Source organism: Anneissia japonica, unplaced genomic scaffold, assembly GCF_011630105.1.
Source record: "Anneissia japonica isolate Jap-2015-1 unplaced genomic scaffold, ASM1163010v1 scaffold69_len1423075_cov170, whole genome shotgun sequence".
NCBI lineage: Eukaryota > Metazoa > Echinodermata > Crinoidea > Comatulida > Comatulidae > Anneissia > Anneissia japonica.
In genome coordinates, this window is record NW_022748202.1 from 450,814 (window position 1) to 475,256 (window position 24,443).

The 24,443-nt window shown below is 33.3% G+C and overlaps 1 protein-coding gene across 1 annotated transcript; it reads right to left on the reverse strand.

Annotated features, from left to right (window-relative positions):
* Positions 1-9,860: 9,860 nt before the first annotated feature.
* On the reverse strand, positions 9,861-20,316 carry LOC117120729 (PDZ domain-containing protein GIPC1-like). Its single transcript, XM_033265796.1, has 5 exons — positions 19,788-20,316; positions 16,374-16,740; positions 15,000-15,118; positions 11,638-11,719; positions 9,861-10,519 (listed from the first exon to the last, which is right to left on the reverse strand). Exons 1-5 carry the CDS (start codon positions 20,151-20,153, stop codon positions 10,368-10,370), a joined length of 1,086 nt encoding a protein of 361 aa, XP_033121687.1. The 5' UTR covers positions 20,154-20,316; the 3' UTR covers positions 9,861-10,367.
* Positions 20,317-24,443: the final 4,127 nt, after the last annotated feature.

Consider the following 24,443-nt stretch of genomic DNA (forward strand, 5'->3'; position numbering starts at 1 on the left):
AGGGTCAAGGATATTGGAACAGTTGTTTAAAATAATTAATTGCTTGGATATCTACCAGGCTTGATCATTGGTCAATTGAATATCTGGCTTGATGTTTGGCCAAATGATACAGAATTTTTTTTAATGCACTTTTTGAAAGAGCTTAAGGAAACAATTCCTAACTTCATGAGGATGGTATGTACTGTCTAGAAAGGTGAACTAAAGTATTTACCAAGACAATATTTCATTGGAAGGAATTGTATGTCGTAAATTGATTTCTGGTTTTTTATTACATTTATTCTGCTATGGTTTAGTATTTTAAGAATTTATTTATTTGAATCCATAAATTCTTACATACAAAGTATATTAATGTTGATCCTCACACGGTCTGTTAGTTGACGTGTGCATCAAATTTCACATGTGACATGCCTACTATGGCGTGATGCATCTTATCGCATTGTGCCAGCGTGGATTTCAGCCCGGAAAATTATATGTTGGTTAGTGGATAAGACTGGTTGAATCCAGTTCTTGGTGGTTGCTTTCGCTTCTTGTTCATTTTAAGTTTATTCTGCCTGCACGTAAAAATCAGACGGTATGGGTATTAAGGTATTTCTGTTTTTGTGTGTCACGCGGGGTGTCCGGTGCAATAAAACATAGAAGCAAGGACTATACAATATTGTGTCTGTTCCAATCTTTCTTCTTTTATACATTCTTTTTTTTTTTTACAAGATGTCACCAAACATTACCAAATTACTTTGAGAACAAACTCAGGCAGCAAGGATGTTGTCTTCATAATAAAACAGCTCCAAGTAATTGCTGCTCTGATTGGAAACTATATACGGTACATGTTTTGTAAATCTTACAACTGCTTTTTAGTTTATCAAAAATCATTTGTTTCCCCGAACAGAATATCACTCAAAGTACTATCAACATCAGTAGTAAATGAAAATTTATATTATCAATTGAGACCATCATCAGGTGTAAGAACATTTTTTACTGTTAAAATTCAGATATTAAATGAAATATATACATCTGTTAGGTATCAATATTTATTTTATTTATTGTCTATTTTCCAATGATGTGCGGAAAAATTTAAGTCAGGATTTATCATAATTTTGTCATTTTATTATGAATCTAGAAACCATTTAATGCCTTATTTTGATGTTTAAGGTACATCTAATCAGAAAACAAATATTAGGTTAATAATAACGTGTCTGCCAACTTTTAATCCAAAATACCTTTTATTATTTCCAAAATCACTCAATTGTAAAAATTTAATAATAAATATAGGACCCAATGGAGTTAGCTTTGTCATTAATAGAAGGCGGTATCAGTATATTCAAGTCCATTTATTTATAGTCAACTTAAACTTCAAAAACTCAAAGTTAAACTGTAGAACTGAAAATTGAGTAGTATCTTTATTGATTTGGGACTCAGATATTTGAATAAAATTGTTAAAAACATTCTCCATCATTCATTATTCTTCTGTTAGGTTCAAACAGAATATAAATAACATTTTTTGGCATGTATGCCAAATTTTTACCATGTGGGGTGCATTAAAGCTGGGCCTCACCCACCCCACCACCTTCAAATCTGCTTATGTTCACATCTTACATCATCGAGAGTGTTGTATGAAGTACTGGTATCGTATTTTGTTCAATCTCTTTTTTATTGTTTATTTTTTGCTAAATTAAAAATTATCATTATTTCTAAAATTGCTCAGGAATTTTTTAAAATGTATTATTTTCTTTCATATTTTCTCTTTCAAAAATTCATTGAACAAAGTTAGAATCCAACATTTAAAAAAAATACCCATTAAATCATACATAACTAGTTTAAAAGTGAAATTAATATTAGACTATCTAACACACATTTATACTTTTCATAGTATATACAGTATTATATTCTGTATTGTTTTGTTCCCTGACTGGGAGGTCCACAATTTCCGGATGGGAAGTTCTATGGCCCCCCTGGACCCTGATTGGTGATGCCACTGCCATCCATCTTAGAAACTGTTTCATGAAGCGTTAAGTCGCCATTGTTTGTAAAAAAAAAAATCATATGAAAACAACTGTTACAACTCAACAGAATGAAGATAAAGTGCCATTAAATAACAATGAACGCCGGAAAGCAGGTTACATTCTACAATTACACCATTATGCTGTGAATAAACATAAAACTGAATGCAGATATGTGAAATTTGAATATAAGGATAGACAAGGGAAGCATTAACAGAATGATATTTCTTCTTATTCTGAAAAGACATTACTTCATTACTATCAATCATTAATGTTCAATGTGTGTACAGACAGTGGCAAATCTGTCCAAAGCAAAAAAAACATGCGCACCTCTTACTTTAATTGCTACCTAGTGCACCCCACCAGCCCCACCCCCCACCATTTCAAGACTTCTAGATAAGTCACTGTATAAAGAAAATAAAAAGTTTTGATGGATTCAGTGTTTTAAGATTAAATTTGAAACAGTAAATATTATTTTATAACAGTTCTACAGTTATAATTTTATTTTCCCAATGTGATTATACGCGAGTATTCGCTAAAGGGAGCTACATTAAAATCCAACTGTGTAGCTCCTGTGATTCATACGAATGAACGAACTTGATGCTACAGTACCAAACATTGCATTTATTTTCATTTATTTCATATTTATTCAAATATTTTAAAAATAATTTTAGTTGAGATTATGCAAATGAATTTTTCACTGTACAATTTATGAAAAAACAAAGGCCTCATTTTTCTTTCATATTTCTCAGTGAGAGTTCATTCCATTACAGATGTAATTGTGATTAAAAAACAATATTTAATTATTTTTTAAAAAATGATTCTTATTCAAATGAACTTTGAACTTTGATATGCTGTTAATGAGCTGTTCTCTGCACAAGTTATGAATAAACAAAGTCTGTACTGTAGTACTTATACATTATTATTTGTCATTTTCTCAGCGAGAGGTTATAGAAGTTGACTTAAGCAATAACGTCCAGTTCACAAAGGACATCACAATCACTCCCATTACAGATGTAATTCTGACTAAAAACAAAGTTGCTCTTCTGATAGAATACAGTAATTGGAAATGAGGATTTCCAGACCAGCCGTCTCTTAGACTGCGAATACCTTAAAATATAACCATACAAGATGTTGTGCTTTAACCAGAGATATTAAAGCAACAGTCATAGGTTTGTGCTGTCTGTATTCATCTTGTTAAAATGTAATTATGCAGAACATGGCAATCTGTGATTGGCTATGAACCAGTAGCCCAGTGCCCAATGCCTAAGAGCTCTTGTGTAGCGGCCCCTGACCCCTAGGGGCCCCCCCACAGATGTCCCTACAAGACTACAAGAGTCCACGATTTAGCACCTTGACCTAAAAAGGGCTTTGTTGATACATAACAGCATCGGTCTCTGACATCGACTGTAGAACATATATCTAGTGGCCGATTGAACGGACCTTGCCAGCCCAGGGCACCACCCTAAATGTGTTAAAATTAAATAAATGGTGATAAAAAGGAAATTCTTGGATTTAAATTTTAAGTCTTTGAGAAACATTTCTGGCCTGTACAGGTAGAGGACCTAAGGTATAGACCCTCCATCTGTGAAAATTCTTGCCAGTCCCCCTCCCCCATTTAAAATTCCTGAAACTGCCACTGATATACCATATCAAATTTTATTTAATCGTTAAAAACATTTAGAACACAATGAAAAACGAGCATATCTAAAATCCCACAGGCCCGAACTGCTCGTTACGCTGTCTGTAGACTTATTGTATTGAATTGCTCAAATACCATGTAATTACATGCCACTCCCTCCTTAATAAGAACCGATATCCGTATACAGATTTAAACAAGGTTATTGAACTTGTTTTTCGTATATTGTTTCTCAGCATCTTGACTAATGGTTGTCTTACTGCCGTGTGTAGGTGCTTTTTAGTTATCTTGATGGACTCTTTGATCTCGCAGGCTATTAGTAAATCCTGCAGACCACATTAATGGCCGACAAATGGATCATTCAGAAAACGACAGAAAGTCCTTTCACTTATTGTCACCAATATCTCTATTCTATTTTGCCAATAGCAGTTTCGCAATACGCATTTTTTAATTAAAGGGGCGGACATTCGCTTGTTCATGAGTTGTATTAATACCATCCAATTTAAGAATACACACAGTAAAAATCTGTGAAAATTACATTGTTTAATAAATGACATGACAATAATAAAACACACATCAAAAATATCACTATCAACCTTTCATTTATTCTTCATCTTTAACAAAAATTTGGAGCTTGAGAAAAAAAGATATTTTAACCCAAATCTGACAATTTATTTCACATATAAATGGCAGACAATTTAGGAAAGTTACATGCTATTTTACTACAATTTATTAATTTATTTGTAATTAATTTTCATTGTATAATTATAACTATTCTTACCAAATATCATAATATACCATACAATAGTCACTATTGAGTAGTAGTAATAATAACAGTGATAAAAAAGTATATTTGAAAGCTATAACAATATAATAAAAGAAGACATGTAGCAAAGGAATACAATGCTGGGAACAAATATCACAAGTACAGAAAGAAGTTTACAGTAGCTCAAGTTAGTAAACACTGAAGATCGCTGATTTAATAGACTTTTTCTCTAAGCCCTGCCCATTGGACACTGTAGGGTCAAATGACAGTGTAAATACCATTGAGTATATATAAAAATGATACAGTATATATAATAGCTCTATGGTAAAAACATGCAAACATGCGTTTGTGGGACAACATGCTTGTAGGACATGTGTTTGTAGAATACGCATATTCCTGGCTGTCTTCTGATTGGTCAGATATATTATAACAATATTCTATATTTTCTGTGCTCCATTTACTTTACTTTATTAAGCAAACAACAAAACAACATCAATAAAACATTAACAATAAAAATGTAACAATAAATGTAAATGTAATGATAAACCTTGACATACATGACCTAATATCTTTTACGTGAAGATAGCTAACAATAAAACATTTATAATAACATTCATATAATTAACATTATTATCAATATAATGTTAATTATATAAGATATAAAACCAATAATAAGAATTTTATTATTCTTATTAATAATCATAATAGTAATCAAAATGACAATGACACATAGAATAGAATTATAGCACCCAAATGGCGAAATAATATATATTTTTTAATACAATAAAGTACAGCAGTCAGGAGATATCAGTATTTTATTGTATTTATTATTGTAACAAAATTTCTTTGCATTTATGTCAATAGGCGATTGGTAGAATTTATAAACACCTGTTACTGAGGAATTTCAATAAAAAAAACTAAGAATTATTGAATACTGAGAACTATTCTCTCACTTAAGTAGATACATATACCACTACAACACGGCGAGACTTCTTTTTCTATCTTGTTTAGCAAAAACCCTCCAACTGTCAAAATTGTTTGATTTTGAATAAAAATAAAATTTCATTTTTGGCCATTTGTAGTGCATCCTCCGCTATGAAAAAATGAAAATTTCATACAAAATTTAAATTATATATTTATTTTTATTACACCCTGCACTCCCCTGAAATCTCCAAAAGCAAAATATATATATATATATATATATATTTCTTCCTTAATGTAAATGTAAAGCATTTATCAATCTTATTACTACACTTTTTAATTAATAAAATTTTTTACTTTCTCCTCCACCTAGGCTATATGTTTTTGCCAAAATCAGTCTGGTAAATGAGAAAACAAAATTTAGTTTTATTTCATTTCCGCCCTCCTCTGATAATCTTTTAAAAAATAAGTTCGCGAAAAAAAAAATCTCGGCCAAAGGTCTATAGAAAACTTTAAAAAAAAAGCTGAAACACTTTAAATCATAGCAATGTCTCCAGGTTGGATGGCATCATATTGTGTATGTGAAATAGATTGTTGCGTTAAAGATTGTATTAAATGTTTGGACTGCACAAACAATGCTTAATTTTGTATTGGAGATGCCGAAGAGCACAAAAAACTAAACCAGACTCGCTCAGAAAATTACACAGGGTCTTCAAAACATCTATCTTGAGCGCAACAACTAAGGGAAAAAAATTGCTTTTTCAATAAATTATAATACAGTAGTACATACATTAGTCCACAAATTTGCTGCAAGCAATGCCCAGGTTGTTTTACAGGTACTGTAATGGGTACATTTATTTATCAATGCACAGCTAGTGTGAACAGCAGTTGAGAAATGCTTCCAAATCATTAGTATGAACAGGATTTTTCTCCCTGTCTCTACTCCCTATCATTATTCAGCTTAGTTCACACTATACATTCTCTTTGACAAAAATATTCAATATTTTAATATTCAATATAACATTTATTCATCCACATAAATTCAAAAGTATAAGATTAATCATTCAAAGTAAAATTACAAAGTGGACAAGGGACAGTTAAAAAGCAGAAGGCTTGTCTAAATTGCCCCTTAACAAAGACACAAAAAAAAGGAAAAAAAGCTGTTGTATGCCCATATATAGTCATGTGCATACACATGGTCAAGGTATGATGTCATGATGACCATATTTAGGCATGATATTTGATAGTCTGGACAGGGCTTTAAAACCTATTCACACATGCAACATTTTAAAAGAACTTTCCTAATATTTTTTCCATGTTAATCACTACTGTCTGCAAAACATTCAGTACAAATGTCAGTTATCATCACATCTTTTAAGTGCTGTAGGTTGTAGAAGACATGCTATTTCATCAAAAATAATACACTACAGTACTCTACACTACAATATCTACATATGAAATTAAAACTTTAATTAGCAATATAAACTCAATTAGAACTTTCGTCAATAGTGAAATGCTTGAAATGTACACATACTGTACCTTTGTTAATTTTAAGAATGCATCTTGTGGCGGGCTTTACATTTAAATTATATTTTTAAAAAATCAATTCATTTGTCAAAACTAAATGAATATTAAATAGATTTTGATAGCAATTTCAGTAAAAAATTAAATATTTTGAAATATATTATTATTTAAGCCTAAGTGGTCCAGAGGCGGAAAACAGAGAATGTGCCCATGAATTTCCATTTACTAGACCCCCTAGTATAGATCAATCTCTAGAGCAGAATCTCTCAATTTCATGTCATTACATAATTATTCTATTAATAAAATGTCCACATTAATTTACAAGTTTAATTGGTTTTACTAGCCAGCAGTAAATCAAAACATGCATCTTAATATATGTCCCCATACTCCACTAGCGCTTTACGTGGCCCCAGGGTAGGGCTGAGGCTGCCACTGTATTGCCTCCCTAAAAAGACTGAATCATAATTTTAATTTTAATAATAACAATAATTTTATATAAAAATGTTTAAATCTAATTTACTTTAAATCTACACCTTTTAAATATATTTCAGATTGTAACGTCCAAAATAGATCTTTTAAATTTTACGATCAATATTATATTTAATACATTTTCGGCTAAGTACAGGTGTATGACCAGGAGGTATCCAAGATCTCTACTTCGGTGTTGAGCATTAAGCTAATGGAAGGGTATTAGCCAGCCAGATAGTACATATTATTACATATATCTTAATATTGAAACATGAAAGCTAGTTTAAATACTAATTATACTACATTATATTAGATTGATATGTAGGATCAGGTTTAAGATAGAATTACAATGTTACTGTCTTATAATGCAACTGTAGCTAAAGTCTGCTCATCTTAAATACACAAAAAAAATTATTATGGAATGTACCAATGAGACAATTAAATTCTGATATAACAATGCTAAATTTTATTTAATGGTTATATTTATCATTCAAATAAATTATGAAATATTCCAGTACAACAAAATAACTTCTTGTCCACAGTTTACTTATAGTTTCTGCCTTAATATTTTATTTTACCCTAGCATTACATTTACTTGACCTACTGTAATCCTTAGTACCTACAGCATAAAGCAATTTCTCATATTTAATATTTTTCAAAACAAATGTTGTAAAAAGAAATCAAAGGAAAATGAATTAAAAGCATGGTGTATTATGTAAATTAAGAAATGAAATAAATGGAGATTTGAGCCAATTAAAATTTTAATCTCAAATAATATTATAATCTTACAGTACACCTTAGGAATTATATTTAAGGAAAAACTGAGAAGGTGCAACAAGGAACAAAAACTAATAAATTAAAATCAAACAGATAACAGGAAAGACACAATTTTTTAAAGAAACCAAACCATGGTAATGATACAATTAATTAGAATTAAAACATTTAATAAATAAATTAATTTACTTGTTTAAATGCATGCCCTTTTGAAAATAAATCCTATGTTAGGATTTAGAGGATTATCCCAGATCACTAACACTCGACACCATACTTTCTTGTTTTAATTTCCTGTCTATTTTTCATGTTTATATTATGATATCAACTAAACATAAAACATACATTTACAAACTTATAGACCCAACACCATGCAGGTACAAGAAGACATTTCGATTCGGGAAAAAGTCCCATTCTTTCTATGAGGTAAGTGTTAAATTGCTACGCATTTTTCTTTAAGTAAATGATCCATTATGTCTTTTATACTACCTCTATTGATTAATGCACACCAACTTTTTTGGATAGCATCACATTTTGCTTTGCAGAATTTAATTGGTTGCTTCTCCATATAACATGATCAATTTCCCTATTTAGTCATTACAACATATCTACATAATATCTGTATCTAGCAAACTTATATTATCAGTGTTTGTTTTTCAGTATTTTTATTTATTACTGGTAATGATTATTACTGCACATTAGCTATCATAAAAAAAAATCAATTGTGTAGTATGGTTCTTTAAGAACATAAAATAGTGTGTAAGAAAGTGTCAGTTGTTGCTCAGAATTGCTATGGATAAGATGTGAAGTATCTCCTCCAGTGAGAGAGAATTCTGTATATTAGCTTTATCTATGTTTGAGTTGTTTTGTTACTGAGGATAACCAGTGAATTTTGTATTGTAATTGATTAGTTCTTGGCTTCACATCACCCTACCATAATAATATGAACTCTTGGAATGCAAGTTTTTTGTGAATATGGTGAACATTAAAGAAAGTAATGGCATTGCACAATAGTATTTGAAAACTAATCAAGGAGAAAAATGGTGGAAACTTTAAAGCGATTTAATCTAAACCTGCAAAACTAATAATTATTCAGGTCCTAACATCAATCTTGGCAATATTGCTAAAATGTTTATCTGATCAAATCTAGGAATGCTACTAGCAGAATATAGATTCTACAGAGATATTGTTCAGATAAAAATCAGAACATATTTCTCTCTAATATTTCAGTAGTTGAAAGATTATTGGTAGGTTTAAAAGGAATGCATAGAAAGGAACTTTTACTGACAATCACAGCATGTGGTAATCATAACAATGAGCACTCATAATCTGGTTTATTCCAGACAATATTACGTATCAAGCAATTGGTATATGTATTCTCAAATGGTTTTGAGGGAATTACTATTTGCTTTATAAAGCAATATAATAAAGCAAATACCTCCTTTTGGCATGAGCATGCGACCTGATTGTTTAATTATGCTACCTTTTGTCTAACCATGTTAAGCCTAGAATTTCATGGTCTATGATTTTGGTGTCATTAGTAAGTACCATACTGGGATCCTCAAAAATAAATTGTAGGCTATCGTTGACTGGATGCAAATTACCACAGAGAATGGGATGGAGCATCATGGTTGGCTAATACTGTAATTGCCATTTGGTTTATATATTTCACAACAATCAACTTACAATAAAAAGGAATTGCTAACTGATGGTGTCAGCAAAATCACCCAATATCAATACTAATATTCACTACAGAAAAAAATGTGATTATAATGAGGCTAACCATCCCAAAACCAGCATAAGTGACCTGAAAATGAATATATTTATATTCCCCAAACTGTAAGCTTTAAATTTATGGGTCACTTATTAGAATCGACTTACCATTGCCAAAGTTATGAGTAAAAGTATTACAGCTTCTCTGTACTAAAGTATACAATACTGACACATTCTTATGCTATTTAACTCTAGCTACAATACACTGGTTTTGGGATAACACGCTTCATAAAAAAATATACGATGACATGCCTCCATTAGGACCACTGACTCAAATATACTGTATATAGGTGATGTTAAGATGTATCAATCTAAGCATATATTATCTATTTATAAGATATTTCTATTTGTAGTATGTCTAGATAAGAATTATATTATAATGTCTTACAACCAATCAGTGGAATGGAAATCAAAGGATGTTTACATTTATAATATGATTGGCAGGATTTATGCAGACTCGCGGTAAATTATCGGACTAACAATTAATTAAGATATTTTTGCATTGAGTCTAAATTCTTCCTGCTCTAGCGTCAGTAATAGCACCCCATATATCGAATATAATGTCATCTGGAAAAGCGAAGTCGCCAAGTTGTTGGTCCAGGGCGGTTTGAAAATCTATTGGCGACTTCTTGTCTTTGCCAAGATCAACCATAGTGCCAGCTGAAATGAAATATATAATAAATAATTCAAAATATTAATTACCCAATGGGCAGGTACAGTAGGTAGGAGAATAACCCATAACTTGCAGCGTTATTGTGCTGAATTGTGTATGGGCGTGGTCTGTGACTACCTAGCAGCTGTAAACAGGCGCTTCGTGGTAGCCACAAGTTCACATCATTTCACAACGACAGGGGCTGAAATGAACCATCACATCAGGGTAACCCCCTACCTTTCCAAAAAAAATGCAATGGGTTCTTAAAGTGTACACGAGCCAGATGCATACACTGGACCTCCATTTTAAGTCCTTATCCTAGAAGACTTGGTTCTACCAACCGAACCATGGGTGAGGAGCGGCTGGAACCAGTGCCGATGTTGAGGCTGTTGCTAGCGGTGCCCCTGCTAACTGCTTGGCCACTTGACTCGCCCTCAATGCAAGGGGTTCAAATCTCAATTTGTTATAATACAAAATAATTTTGAGTACATTAATGAATCAGTCACAACCATGTGACACAGTTTATCAATCTAAAGTTAAGGGTTCAAATCTTACATGTAGTCACATGTTTGTGTCACTGAGCAATGTACATTAACTTTTATTAATGTTAATTAATCTAATACCCCTTTTACACTGCAAGCAAAACCTCCAGACACAACCCAGGATTTTGCAATACCCGGGCTAGAAACTCCGAGTTGTGGTTGGTTTAAACGTCAAAAAATACAACTTCAGTGTTGGACAACCCGCCTGCATTCCGGAATCGCCAGTGTAAACAACACCGAATTCGATTCCGGAATTAGGCCTTAACTGGTGCTTATTACAGCTGTGGTCAGGTAGACCTAAACTTTGCTAGCAACAGGCTAGGCCTAGACACTTTTCAAATTAAACTCCATGTGCTGTAAATGGGAAATGTACCCAGGATCACTCCGGAATTAACAGAGGTTTATTCTGCCTTAGCAGTGTAAAAGGAATATAACTGCGATTCAATCAAGTGTCTTTGATTGGAGTTGTCTAGTTTGTACTGTATATATTTCTTGAGTATACTGTACATGGACACAGTACTATTCATCTATAGTTTATTGTAAATGTTTATGATAGGCTATGTGCATACTCTTCAAACTCTTACCCAATTCTTCGTCTCTTATTCCCATGAAGGATTCCAACAAATCATCTATTCTCTTTACAGCTCTCGTCTCCCACTCCAGAGGCTGAAAATTACACAAAAATACAATTAAAAGTGATTTACTGTATGTATTTATCTAGCACCATACTCGGCACATTTTGATAAATGCCAAAGGTTGTTGTAGTTCTAGTTGTATATTAGTCTTTTATTAGTTTTAAACAAAGAAATACATTTTTGGAATGTTTATTGTGTTTACTGTATACTGTAATAGGCAACAGTTTATATGAGCGCAGTTGGCACAGTGGTTACGTCTTGGACTCTCCGCCTTCAAGTCAGAGGTTCGAACCTTTGCTGTTAATTTCGCTTCAGTTCTTGGGCAAGGCACTTTACCTATTGTCTCTCTCCAACCAGAAGATGATGTGGCATTGAATACTGTATATCAGTTTGTATCAGCATTAAATTGCAATCAGGAATACAGTAGGAATACTCCCCAGGCAGTGGAAAAGTTTGCACTTTGTGCTGGTTGGATTCTGGATTTCAGTGTTCTCCCAACTGAAAAATTTTTACTGGTAAAGTTGTCCATAAAAAATTGCAATGCGCACAATGTGAGGTACGTTACCCCTTTTTAATTGGGTTAAATGTCTTGAAGACACAACAACACATATTCATAGTGTAGATATAGACTGGAATTATGTTAATTTATTAAGAGGGCCAGTCTGGACTACCTAAGCCTAATCAATAGTTTTTTTTATTTTACCAACTCAAAATTTTTACTGGTTGGTTGGTTATTTTTACCGGTAAAATTGACGGCTAAGACGGCTTCGGGAGAACACTGGATTTTATGACCATATTTATAGTCATAGGCGCCCTTTCATGCACAACTACCTAGTGGGTCACCAAAACATTTTGGTGGGTCACACTACAGTGAGCTCTAGTCTGTCATTTGTTGGAACATATTGTATTAACAATAGAGTCATCAATTTGTATTTGGCATAATACATTGCAGCTACTGCACCAAACCATTACCATTGTATACATTACAATTTTCTTGTAATATTTATTTTTGTTTACCGGTATTACATTGTTTCCTTTTGTATCTATCTTTAAAATCCCTGTACCGAAACCATGCATTAGGGGTAGCTTTTCAAATTAGGCATAGGTCGATAAGGGGTCAGTGGGTTGCAATTCATGTCTTATTTCCCTAACTGGGTTGTCAGTCTAAAAGTTTGCAGGACACTGCTTCTGAACTGATAATTAATCAGGGAAAAAAAGGTTTAACTGCACTTTTAAAGCCATTGCTAAAAATGACTCCATATGTGGCAAAGACAAGCAAAACCAGTCACTCATCGCAAAGATTGATTATTAGTTATTAACACTGGGTTAAACAGTAAAAGGAGAACTTTAAAATGGTAAAAGAATCATTTAAATCCGACATTTCATTATGAAGCTGTTTAAAGAACAATATTTGAAAAATCTCTTCTCGGACAGAAACCATCACCAAATTGTTAAAAATTGTTGTTTTAACATTGAAAATGGGGAAAAATAACAGCATAGCATGATAGTTAGATATACATGTTAGTTTAATGCAATAAAATAGATTTTAAAAATGTTGACATCCCAGGATGTTTTGGTCATTATCACTGAATCAGGATTTGCAACAAGTGACTGCTTTGGCTTGTCTTTGCCACATACAGGTACACAGTAATCTTAAATGTTTATATTGTTTATTATTTCAAAAAGTATTCTGATTATCTGATATCAGTAGACTTTGAAATACATTATTAAATTATCAATTGACATATGAACTACCTCAGTCAAGATCCCCACTTTACACAACAGATTTTATCCTACACTTCTACAGTACCTCTATGTGTAACACAATGTACAGTAATGACAGTATAAAAACAGTTTCATTTTGTTGTGCTATAAAATTCACTGTTATTGTCATATTGAGATATTCACCAAAATAGGTTAAAGGCAACATTTTTACAAAATTTTGATTTTAATGTTTTTGAATAACTTAATACTTATATTTCATGATTGTGTACTTTTTAAGTGAACTTTCTTACTAAAACAGTGTTCTCTTCGCATATTCTGTAATTCTAGTCCTATAATATTTGTACAAGTTAGTTTATCTTTGAGGCTGATTTTCTCAAAACCTGGTTCTCATACACCACCTAAACTTTAAATGTTCACATCTCTGGATCTATTTATCCTAGGGAAACCATTCAGAGACCAAATTAAAGCTTATAATGTGATCCACCAAAATGTAATATAAACTCATTTTTTGATTTTCTAACAATGATACTCATTTTGTAGTGAGACCTCACATATGTGTACAGTATACTGATATTTAGTGATTGATTTGATATTATTATTTGTCATTTGACAGACCATTATCAAGTCAGCTACATGTGGGGATATTCTTTTCTACATTCAAGATTATACTCTTTAAATTGTATTACAAAACTTGTTAACCCTACAGCAGATATAAATATTTGTTAATACTGTAAATTCTATGATAATTTTTATAGCAACCCTGGATAAAATTTTCCAGAAACAGGAAACTAGCAGTAGCTATATCCGGTTGCATGTGAATACTGTACCCTGGGAATTGATGTTAATTCCTTGTAAAAATATAGCCATGAATAAAAAACCCCCCAAAAATTAAAACACTATACAATATACCAGTACGAAATTTTTAAAACAACAATGCAGCCTGGCATTTCCTTGCTACAACTTAGTCTAGGCTAGTCACAGTAGGCCATTCTTTTCTAGTACTTCATTGTTGCCGGAATAAACGATTGCAATCATTATGACTAACAATTAAAATGCCCTAGATATATTCATACAAGGTAAATTGAGTTTTAAGCTCCTTACAGCATGAATGATGGTAGTCAGCTACATAGTGAAAAAATGTGAAAAATTAGAAACCCTCCTTTAAAAATCCTGCCTATGGGCTTGTACTGTATACCATTAATATATGTAGTACTTCTTATTTTTCTAAACCTTTAGTTTGATAAAATGCACTGAAATAAAAAAAAAGTCAATACATATTGCAGCTAATTGTTTGTTACAGAGTTTCAGGCCAATGTTTCATTATATTTTGGTGCACTTGCTTCAAGTTCTGCTAGACCTGACCATGTGATAGTATGGAATGGAATAATATTTTCAAAGCAAATGCTTCTTGTTTCAAGCTCTATCAAAGTTCTTTTTATTGATTATTTTGTTCATTTTACCTCAATATAATTTACATTGTTCAAATTCTAATCATATTGAATATTAATCATATCCATATGAAAATTCATTGACAATACCAGCAATATTGGTTTTGGTTTATGTGATCAAAATGTAAATGTACTCACAATGGCCTCCACTCTAGCTTGTCCAGTACTCCTTAATCTCAGAGTCTCTTTACCAGTCTTCACCTTATCATCGTTTGGTGCGGTTGCTACTTTCGCTGCCGATCGTGGCTGAATTTGTGCTGTAAAAAAATTAAGGCCGAACTATGTAAATTGGTATAACAAGTTAAGCATTAATCACATCCTACAACTGTATGCTGTTTTTAAGCATTTAATACTACAGTACAGTAATTGATAGACTTTTTATTCATTCCACTTTTCACTAGCGTATATAATAATCACCCCTTTTCCCCCAAACATAAAATAAGATGTTAAATTGTCGATTTGGATTGGAGCTGAATAGCTTGGTGGTTAAGATGCTTGCCTTCCAATCCCAGGGTATTGTAGGACAGTGATATATTTGCCATTGGCAATCCTTGGTGCATGTGTTGTGTGCCTAAAATAAATAAATTAAAAATTAAAAAAAGATACTGCTAATAAAGCCCAAAGAGTTCATGAATATAAACACTATGTTTGTAAAATTCTTTTACAAACGTGAACAGGAAAAACATTAAAATGAACAGGATATACAGTACTGTAGAAAATTTATTAAACGAATATTTTCTCTCTTCTTCAGCATTACACTAAACCGTACTGTATTTTATTGGTGCAGATGCGACTGGGCCTTTAAGCCAAGATAAAATATTCAACTCATTGTTTGAGCTTGATGGACCATATTTCATCATTTACATGAAAACCAGAAATATTTATATTTGCAGTCATGGCTAATTCAGTGGAAATTACAATTTGTTATAAGTGCACTTATTACATTTGTATGTATAGTAATACTGTCTGTTATGTGTGCATGTAGTCTTCATATCACAATTTGCCAACTGGTAAGTACTAAAAGGAAGTATTATCATTATTACTCTTCACGTTTTTTATAATTTTACATTAGGCCTACTTTACACATAATAAACTTTTAGGATATAACAAAAACAAAAAAATAAATAAAAAAACAAGTCCTCAACACTTTACAGTGAAGGTAAATAATTTACATTAAAATATTGATCCTGTATCATATATTTTATGGGTCAATATTTTATCCTGCACCAGTCATACCTGATCTGGGGCCTACCAGCATACAGTAAACCCCTTCCATATCTCCATCCATGTGGAAATGGACCAGCTATTTCATTATTTACAGTATTTAACATACTACTGAACCAAGGCATATTAGAGAATTTTCGTATTTTATATTATACAGATTGTTGATGTTTTTGGTATCAAATATTAAGTTTAATATAGAGTAACGATGAGCAAAAATACATGTACAGTTTAGTGCACCCGAGGAAGGTGTGACGCCATTGATATTACCGTTGATCAAACTGTACTTACTAAATGCTTTTAACGGTTGCGTTATCACCATGGTGAAATTCTGACTGACTGGTAATTTCTTTAAAGCTTGTGCAACTTCAAAATGTCGTGCTCCTACCATTGTTTGACCGTTGATTGCTTCGATATGATCACCGACATTTATTCGATCGTCCTTATCCATCACGCTATTTTCCTTGATTCGTTTGATAAAAGCATATCCTGCACCATTGTCGGTAATCGTCAGACCTAGAGCTTGCTCAGACTTATGAAACGTAAGTTCATCAGTCTGTCCTTTGATGTGAGCAAAAATGAAATCTTCCAGGCCGATTTGACCGCCCAATAGCCTTGTCATGTCCACAATGTGTGTGTTTAAGGTGCAGAATAAAATCTAAAAGACAAAAAAAAAATGTTTCATTAAATTTTAGGAGCGTATGGCGCAGAGTGTAAGGTGTTGGACTTGGTGAGATTGCTTGTGACCTTAGGCTTGGGCACTTTACTATGTTTGCCTCTTTGTAGTCATTTTGTTGCAGTCCGCAAAAGTATATCATGGGAAAAAATTATTGGAAAAAATGTTGCGTTGAATTGACATAGCATCCTGGTTTCCCATCAAATAACCCTCAATCGCTATGTAACTCGGCTTTTACAATTAGTGGAGGTTTTTGGTCCTCTCTATTAAATTTAAAAATTCACTTTGGCCCTCTGATTTTTATGTCCACCCTTGTTGTAGGGTTTCTTGCAAACTCAAACAAAAACGTACTAAAATGTAAAGGTGCAAATTGTTGGGAAAAGAAAGAGAGAAGTAGGACTAGTAATTCCCTGCTGCTTCATTGTCAAATGTAACAAGAGGAGGGTTACTGTCCAGCAAGCTCTCATCTGTCCAGGAGGAATATCTTCATTTTGAAATTGGCGTAAGAAGAAAATGAATCCACTCCACAGATTAGGTCATAGCGTTGTTGACGATAATTAGTATGCATGTACTGTACATTAATAAGCAATTACAGAGTAGAGCTCCGCATAGTACACTATAGGAAAATTATTATACAAAGGTTAGATTTAATGCTTGAAAAAATTTGCTGAGGGTCTGCAAGAAATTTTTGAATGCATTAAAACAACTGCTACTGTATGTACAGTATGTTAACTTCTTGCTAGTTAGGTCTATGCCTACTTGAGCGGCTAGGCCGTAGCTGGCCTACAACAAGCTTGTTCGGAAAGGGTTCAATAGATATGTTACACTAACCAAAAAATCCGAACATTGTAACCGGTCCCGAGGTGGGGAAAGGGGTGTCGGTATTGGGAGAATGCACTTTATTATTTCTCTACATGTAAATATTGGAAGTTAAATTTTATGTCTTGTTGACTCCTGTTGATTGCACTGTATAGCAATTGAACGTTCTGTAGTATTTCTTTAATCTTCTGCCACCCCTCCATCCCAGCGCCATCCCGCTGCAAATAATTACTCCCCCGAAAATTATGGTGAGTGTTTTATTGCTCGCCTGCCATTTTCAAATGACAAGGCCAGAGGGAGCTTAAGAAAACATTCACATTAGAAGAGGCACTTATTGTAACGGGGCAATTATGAAAGCAGTGTGAAAATTGGGGGGGGAGGGGGCCCTTATGGAAATAAATGAAAGTGCTTATGGATCTTGGAAAATTCAAGAGGCACTTTTTGAATGAAAAACGACATCTGCAAACCAAAGATAAATGAATGGTTCTGGTGCAAAAAAAATAATCGTCCAGAGTGCATGGCTCATGACAAGAATGAAGTGTGTATTTACACAACAGCCAATGAAATTAGTGGTGGTGGTAAGCTTATTCGCGCCAGTACAGTAATGTTAGCCACCAGGCCTACTTCCTAGCACTGAACAACTACTAATAGCCTTGGCCACTAATGCACTTTAGTACTGTAACACTTCTATCTTCAAAAATAGTATCTTTACCTATTGTGCACTCCTAACAATATCTTACAATACAATGCTTCTCCTACTTATTACACCAGTTTTTAGCATACAAAAAACCTCTCCAGCAATTTATGAAGACTGTAGCAACTTGCAATGTTTGTTTAAAAATAATTTTATTGCCAGGTTGTTATTCAATTTTAAGGACAGCTCTGTTCATTGCCAGGTTATTATTTTCACTTCTTTAAAGCGATAACTTTTCATTATTGTTATTTGTATTACGTAGTAGTATTGCTTATATCGTTATTATGAAATATTCTGGTAGGTACAACTAATTATAACATGAAAGTGTACAATGATTACATACAGTACGGTAAAATGAGGCTAAATCGTCATAAGTAAAAAACAGCAATAATAATAATAAGGCCCTATAAAAAATATTATTAGTTTATCACCCTATCTGGGCAGGAAAAGTGATGAGGGAGGTTTTTTTTTTATTTTTTATTTTGCTTAAGCCAAATATCACCCTTGGGTTGTTTGCTGGTGCATTGATATTCAAAGTAAAACATGATTTAGATAATGCAAACAATATCTACTAACTATTTAATAAAATAAATTAAAAAAATTAATTTCAAAAATTTCAAAAATATTTTTTTTTTTTTTTTTCAAAAAAAAAATTTTTCTAAAATTTTTTTTTTTTTCCAGTACCATAAAATACATGCGCGCGAGGGTGATAAACTAATAATTTTTTTTATTGGGCCTAATGATAATAATAATAATAATTAAAATGTATTGCAATCAAACATATTTAGTGATTGGATAAAGACAATTTACTGTACAGTACAAAAATAGATAAAAACATTCAAAAAAACAAGACACCAATATTAAGGGGGGAAAACATCAAAATAATAATAAAAATAGCATACAAATTAAATATTAAAAAAGATTGGGAAAACAATATAAAAGCAGTAAAACATTTAAATAAATAAAACTTAAAAGCAAGAAAGCAGAGCCCATGGCAATATTTGATTTGCCTACATCAGGACAATTTCAAAACGATACAGAAAATTATAAACTGCGGCCCACACCTGCTGGCGCTTTGCTAGTCTTGACATTCATTTCACTCCTTTGCCGTTTTGCTTTATGCCTAATAATGCCGCTTTGGTACTTGTCATTGCCATTTTGGTTCACTGCTGTTTTGGTACTTTTCATTGCCGTTTTGGTTATTGCCGTTTTGACCTACAACCTTGAGAAGACCGTTCGAACCAGCGCCGATATTACTGTATGACCGCCAATTCGCCATCATTATTGTCGCTGAACAGAGATGGAGCCACATTAGGCATTTAAAGCTGTGGTTTTTAGTAATAAAAATGCTATTAAAATCGATGAAGCATTGTAAGATATTGTTACAGTAGAAGCATACAGTTGGTAAAAAGACAATCTTTGATTTGAAGATAGAAGTGTTACAGTACTAAAAAATTTCCCTATTTAGTGTTTACTGATAATATAATATTTCAGCTTAAAAAAGTTAATAAAATACCTTTTTAGAAGACATTCCAAAAGCTTCCCCAATTTTTTCGTACAGCTCACGAACATTAGTGAACCCTCGTATCTTTCCCGTTGGGCTGCCATGGGCAAGTTGTGTATGGAACACAAGCTCGGATTGTTTCTTTGGAACTTGCGGAGGTACTTCAGCCGTACCATACACACCTCCTCCACTATTCCCTGGTGTAGCCTTAGGCCTAGCCTGTCTTGGTGGTTGTGCTTGATGGGGAGTACCGCTGCTGCCGCCACCATTTTGGTTAACGTAAGGGGATTCTGGGGCCTGCGCAATTTCCTCTTCATGCTCCGTTAGACCAAGTCCTTTCGCCTTCTTTTCGTTTTTCTTCTTTGGAAAAAGTGGCATGGCAAAGTTCCAGTTTACTTCCCTCAACAAAATACCATAAACCAGATCAATTCATACGTCGTTGTTAGGCTGCCTTTTATATATTTTACCGTACCCTTTTCTCTCTAGGCTAGCCATCGACCGCCACCGTCTTTTTCGGATGATATGATGTGTTGGTATCCCGGAAGTGGACATCCCTAATCCGCATGAAACCCACAATGTCATTGGCTATACATGAACATAATAAAAATTACTAACAAACCGATGGACGTGTTGTAGAGTATTTACGGCAGCACCATTTTAGGAGGGCGCGCTACGTTCTTGGTTCGCAGTTGGTTCGTAGGGTTTGCTACTTTTGCTACAAGATTGTTTACTATTGTTTTTGTGAGTTAAATTTGACTTTGTGAGTGATTTGTCGAATGGGGGTATAAGGGGAGAAAATTACGATATACAAGACAATAAGAGAGGAAGTTACGAAAAACAATAGGCCTATAGGACCTACATGCTTTTCTAAAATGTATTTTGATCGAAGATATGCCGATTAAATGAGTTCGCCAGCATATGATTTTAATTGCTTTTCACCATGTCTTCAGGATTGATTCCATAAAAATAAATAGTGCTCAAATAGGCCCTAGTTAAAATTTGTTGGTTTTTGACATCGTGGTGGCAGAAAGAATTATAAATATGCAAGACGTAGTGTTTCATATAGGCCTAAAGGTGATCTTGTGGAATAATTTAAACTGACACAAAAACCGTCCTAATACCGGTATGTCACTAAATTAATTTACTGAGAAACTGTCCCCCACATATTCGTAATATATATTATTTTTTATTCATTTTCTCAATTCCCATTTATATTATAGTTTCATTTTGCTGTATATAAATATTATGAAGATGTATTCTTACAGTTTCTCTATTCGAGGTTAAATAAAGTTTAAATGAATGATGAATAAACATCCACTTTATCAATATAAGATGGTTGACCGACCTAGCCAACGTTGCCACACCCAAATGGGTTCTTCTATTCATTAGGCCAAATAAAAAAAATATTGCGTTGTCCACACCCAACCGATCCAAATTAATCGAAATTAAGGGTCGGCATTTTAGTTAAATATTTATGAGCTAGAATGGTGTACCTCGCAACGCTAGGCGATGCGACAGTGTTATCGAACATTTTGCTCTTCAATATGAATTTTAAAATAGTCTTTGCTGTATTTTTTTTTTTTTTTTTGGTATTTTCTATTTTTTAGTAGTGTTTGTAGTGGTATTTCTATTTTGTTTGTCAAGAGGTATTGAAGCCTGACGCGCGCAATCAAAAGAGCATCAACAACTTTATGCTGTTGTCTAGAGGGCGGCAGATAATTCCGCTTAAAAAGAAAAGTGGTTGGAAGATTGCATTTCAGCAGATTTCCGAAACATGACAGGAACTGTTTGGCGTTGCAAATTTTTCTAATAAGTATACAGCGTTGTTAATGATTTGGTAACATTTGTTTTGACAATGCTAGATAACTTACTTTCCGATAGAACTTTCTTGGATGACAACAACGCTATATTCATAAAAATTACCCTCCTTCTGAGCCATAAACGCCGAACGTTTTTCAATTATGTAAGAAATTATAATCCGGTTCAGCTTTGATGAAACTAAGGAAGTTCTCGTACTTCCTGAGAACAAATAGGCAGATCTTTCGAACTAAAGTGCTTGATAATGGACCCAAACGGACGTCAATTGATGAAAAACACAACACATTTTAAGAAGAGAACTAACGGATTTAATGGTAGGCCTATGTTTCGGATGTTACTCTTCAACCCATCTTTAGTTAAAAACAGAAAGCTATTTGTACTGAAGAGTAGAACTAACAATCAAAACATTTACTATTTAAATCTTGAATTATTTTCTTAAAATGTGTTGTGTTTTCATCAATTACGCCCGTTTGGGTTCATTATTATCAAGGACTTTAGTTCGAAGGATCTGCATTTGTTTACTCAGGAAGCCTACGAGAAGATACGTTTCATGAAAGCTGAATTGGATTATAATTTGACATTGTAATTTTGTTGTTAATCGTAAAATTAGTACAATGCTAATTATGTTTGTTTTGTTTAGTTTGTTTTTCATACGTGTTGCTTTAATTATTTACAAGTTGTGGAAAGCTGGAAATCATTTATAATTCAACTTAATACATCCTCATCAGGTGCCGTTTTTGATCCATATTTGGTAATGTCTTCGATATCTATAGTCATATTTACATGACCATGTTTCTGTGCCTTTTGCAACATAAACTTCAGTGTTTTCAGTTGCATGCATCTCCATCAATGTTTTGAATTCCGACCATGAATCTCTTTTAATCACGTTTGATTTTGGTCGAAAAGTCATTGTTTGAAACACAACAGAAATGTGTTTATAACTATTCTCGGGCCAATTATTTGTATCACTTTTAATAATTTCCATTAAAAATTAATTTAAACGACATGGTCGACTCTTTAACACATTTGCTGATTCATCTATCAGAGAATTGTTCCCATTATTTTACCTAAAAAGCAATGTCCCGTTGGTTTGACAAACAACTAAGCAATAAAATTAAAAGAAGCAAAACATAAACTTATGAAATTATACAGAACCAATATTAAAAAGATGTGTGAAGCAAAGCACAATGCTTATACCAGACAGATAACTGTTTGGTATAAGCACAATGCTTATACCAAACAGTTATCTGTCAAACTTAGAAGAAAATATCAGTGGCGGATTTAGGGGGTGGGGGTGAATAGGGTGGCTAGCCACCCACCTTTGGTAACCGAGAAAACAAAATATGTTCACTCGTCTTGTGTTTGTGCTTCTCATGTATACATGTTACATGTAGTAGGCTACTCTCGTAAAACATACACTTTCTATTTTAAGGTTAACTTCTTTTCAGAGATGTCATCCATGAACGTCTAGTCGTCTACTAAATCCAAAAAAAAAAGAAAAAAAAAATCTCGAATGGAAGGGGATGCCTCCCCTAAAACCCATGATCAAGGGGAGAGGGACACACATCCCCGAATACTAATGAGGGCGTGGGGGTTGGTCCCCTCACTTTTTGTCCGCAATGTAATAATTTCATAACAAGAAGATGCCTGACCCAGGTTTTAACGAAAGTGTGCTGCACAACCGGTACTCTATCTCTGCCCACATCACAAACATCTGAATTACTTATAATACACGACTTGAGTGCGCGTGCCTTTATTATAATTTGAGAAGTGTGAGAAAAGGCGTGTACTAATAATAAGATTGGTTTTCGGCACATGGTAAAGTAAATTAAAATACATCAAAGACAATTGAGTTTTATTTTCAATGGAACATCACAGTGATTAATTTGATCGATAATGATGAATTTTATTATATATGAGTATAATTTCTGGCAATCTAGAGGTACTATTTCCCCAAATGTTCCCACCTCAGCCCTATGGTGTGGACTAATGGCTTTTAAGTAGGTAGGCCTAAATTAAATACATCAAAGACAATGTTTTTAATATTTATTTTCTATAGTACATCACACATATTAATTAGATATATATGGTAGCCGAAAATCGCTGGTAAAACATCATGAGAAATTTCTTGGCGCTTCATTTTGATATAATGGTGATGTGATGACGATGAATTTTACTATAAATTTTCGCTCAATGGGTGTGGGCTCACGAAATGTTCCCCATACCTTTTGAAACAGATCTGCGCTCTTGTCAAAACCACGCCCACACCCCCCTCTTGGTGCTCCGCAAATCGCATTATCCACCTCCATCCCTCCATTGCTAAATCCTGAGATCCTGAATATAAAGAGATTGGACAGTCTACCCATAAACGATCACTGTCTCCATCCGCAATGATTTTTGGAAACTTTCAAGCAACTATACTGATGCCAAATGTGCATTGCTTAACACATACTATTGTTCTTCTTCAGAAGTAATCTTATGGCAGTATACCATACCTTCCAAATATAACAGGAAATATCTCCACAATATGTGAATTCTGACCGTACAAAACAACTACCATACTTCAGAATATTCAACCTCATAAACATTCTGGTATTGACAACAGTAATAAGGTCCTTAAGTATTGTGCCACTTTACTTTCTATCCCATTGACTGCTATTTTCCAAAAATCCATTGATTCTGATTGTTTTCCGACACTCTGGAAAAACGCAAATATCTGCCCTATTCATAAGGATGGTTCTAGGTCCTCTGCTGAAAACTTTCGCCCCGTCAGCTACAGACACGTATCACAGGCTTTTGATACGTTCTGTCAAGATCTTCTGGTTTACAAGATCAGATCATCACATGTAG

Coding starts and splice junctions, on each gene's coding strand:
- LOC117120729 (XM_033265796.1), bottom strand. CDS start 20,153: ATGCCACTTTTTCCAAAGAAGAAAAACGAAAAGAAGGCGAAAGGACTT. Junction 16,741..19,787: donor TTGGAATGTCTTCTAAAAAG/GTATTTTATTAA, acceptor TTTGTCTTTTAG/ATTTTATTCTGCACCTTAAA. Junction 11,720..14,999: donor AAGCTAGAGTGGAGGCCATT/GTGAGTACATTT, acceptor TGTAATTTTCAG/CCTCTGGAGTGGGAGACGAG.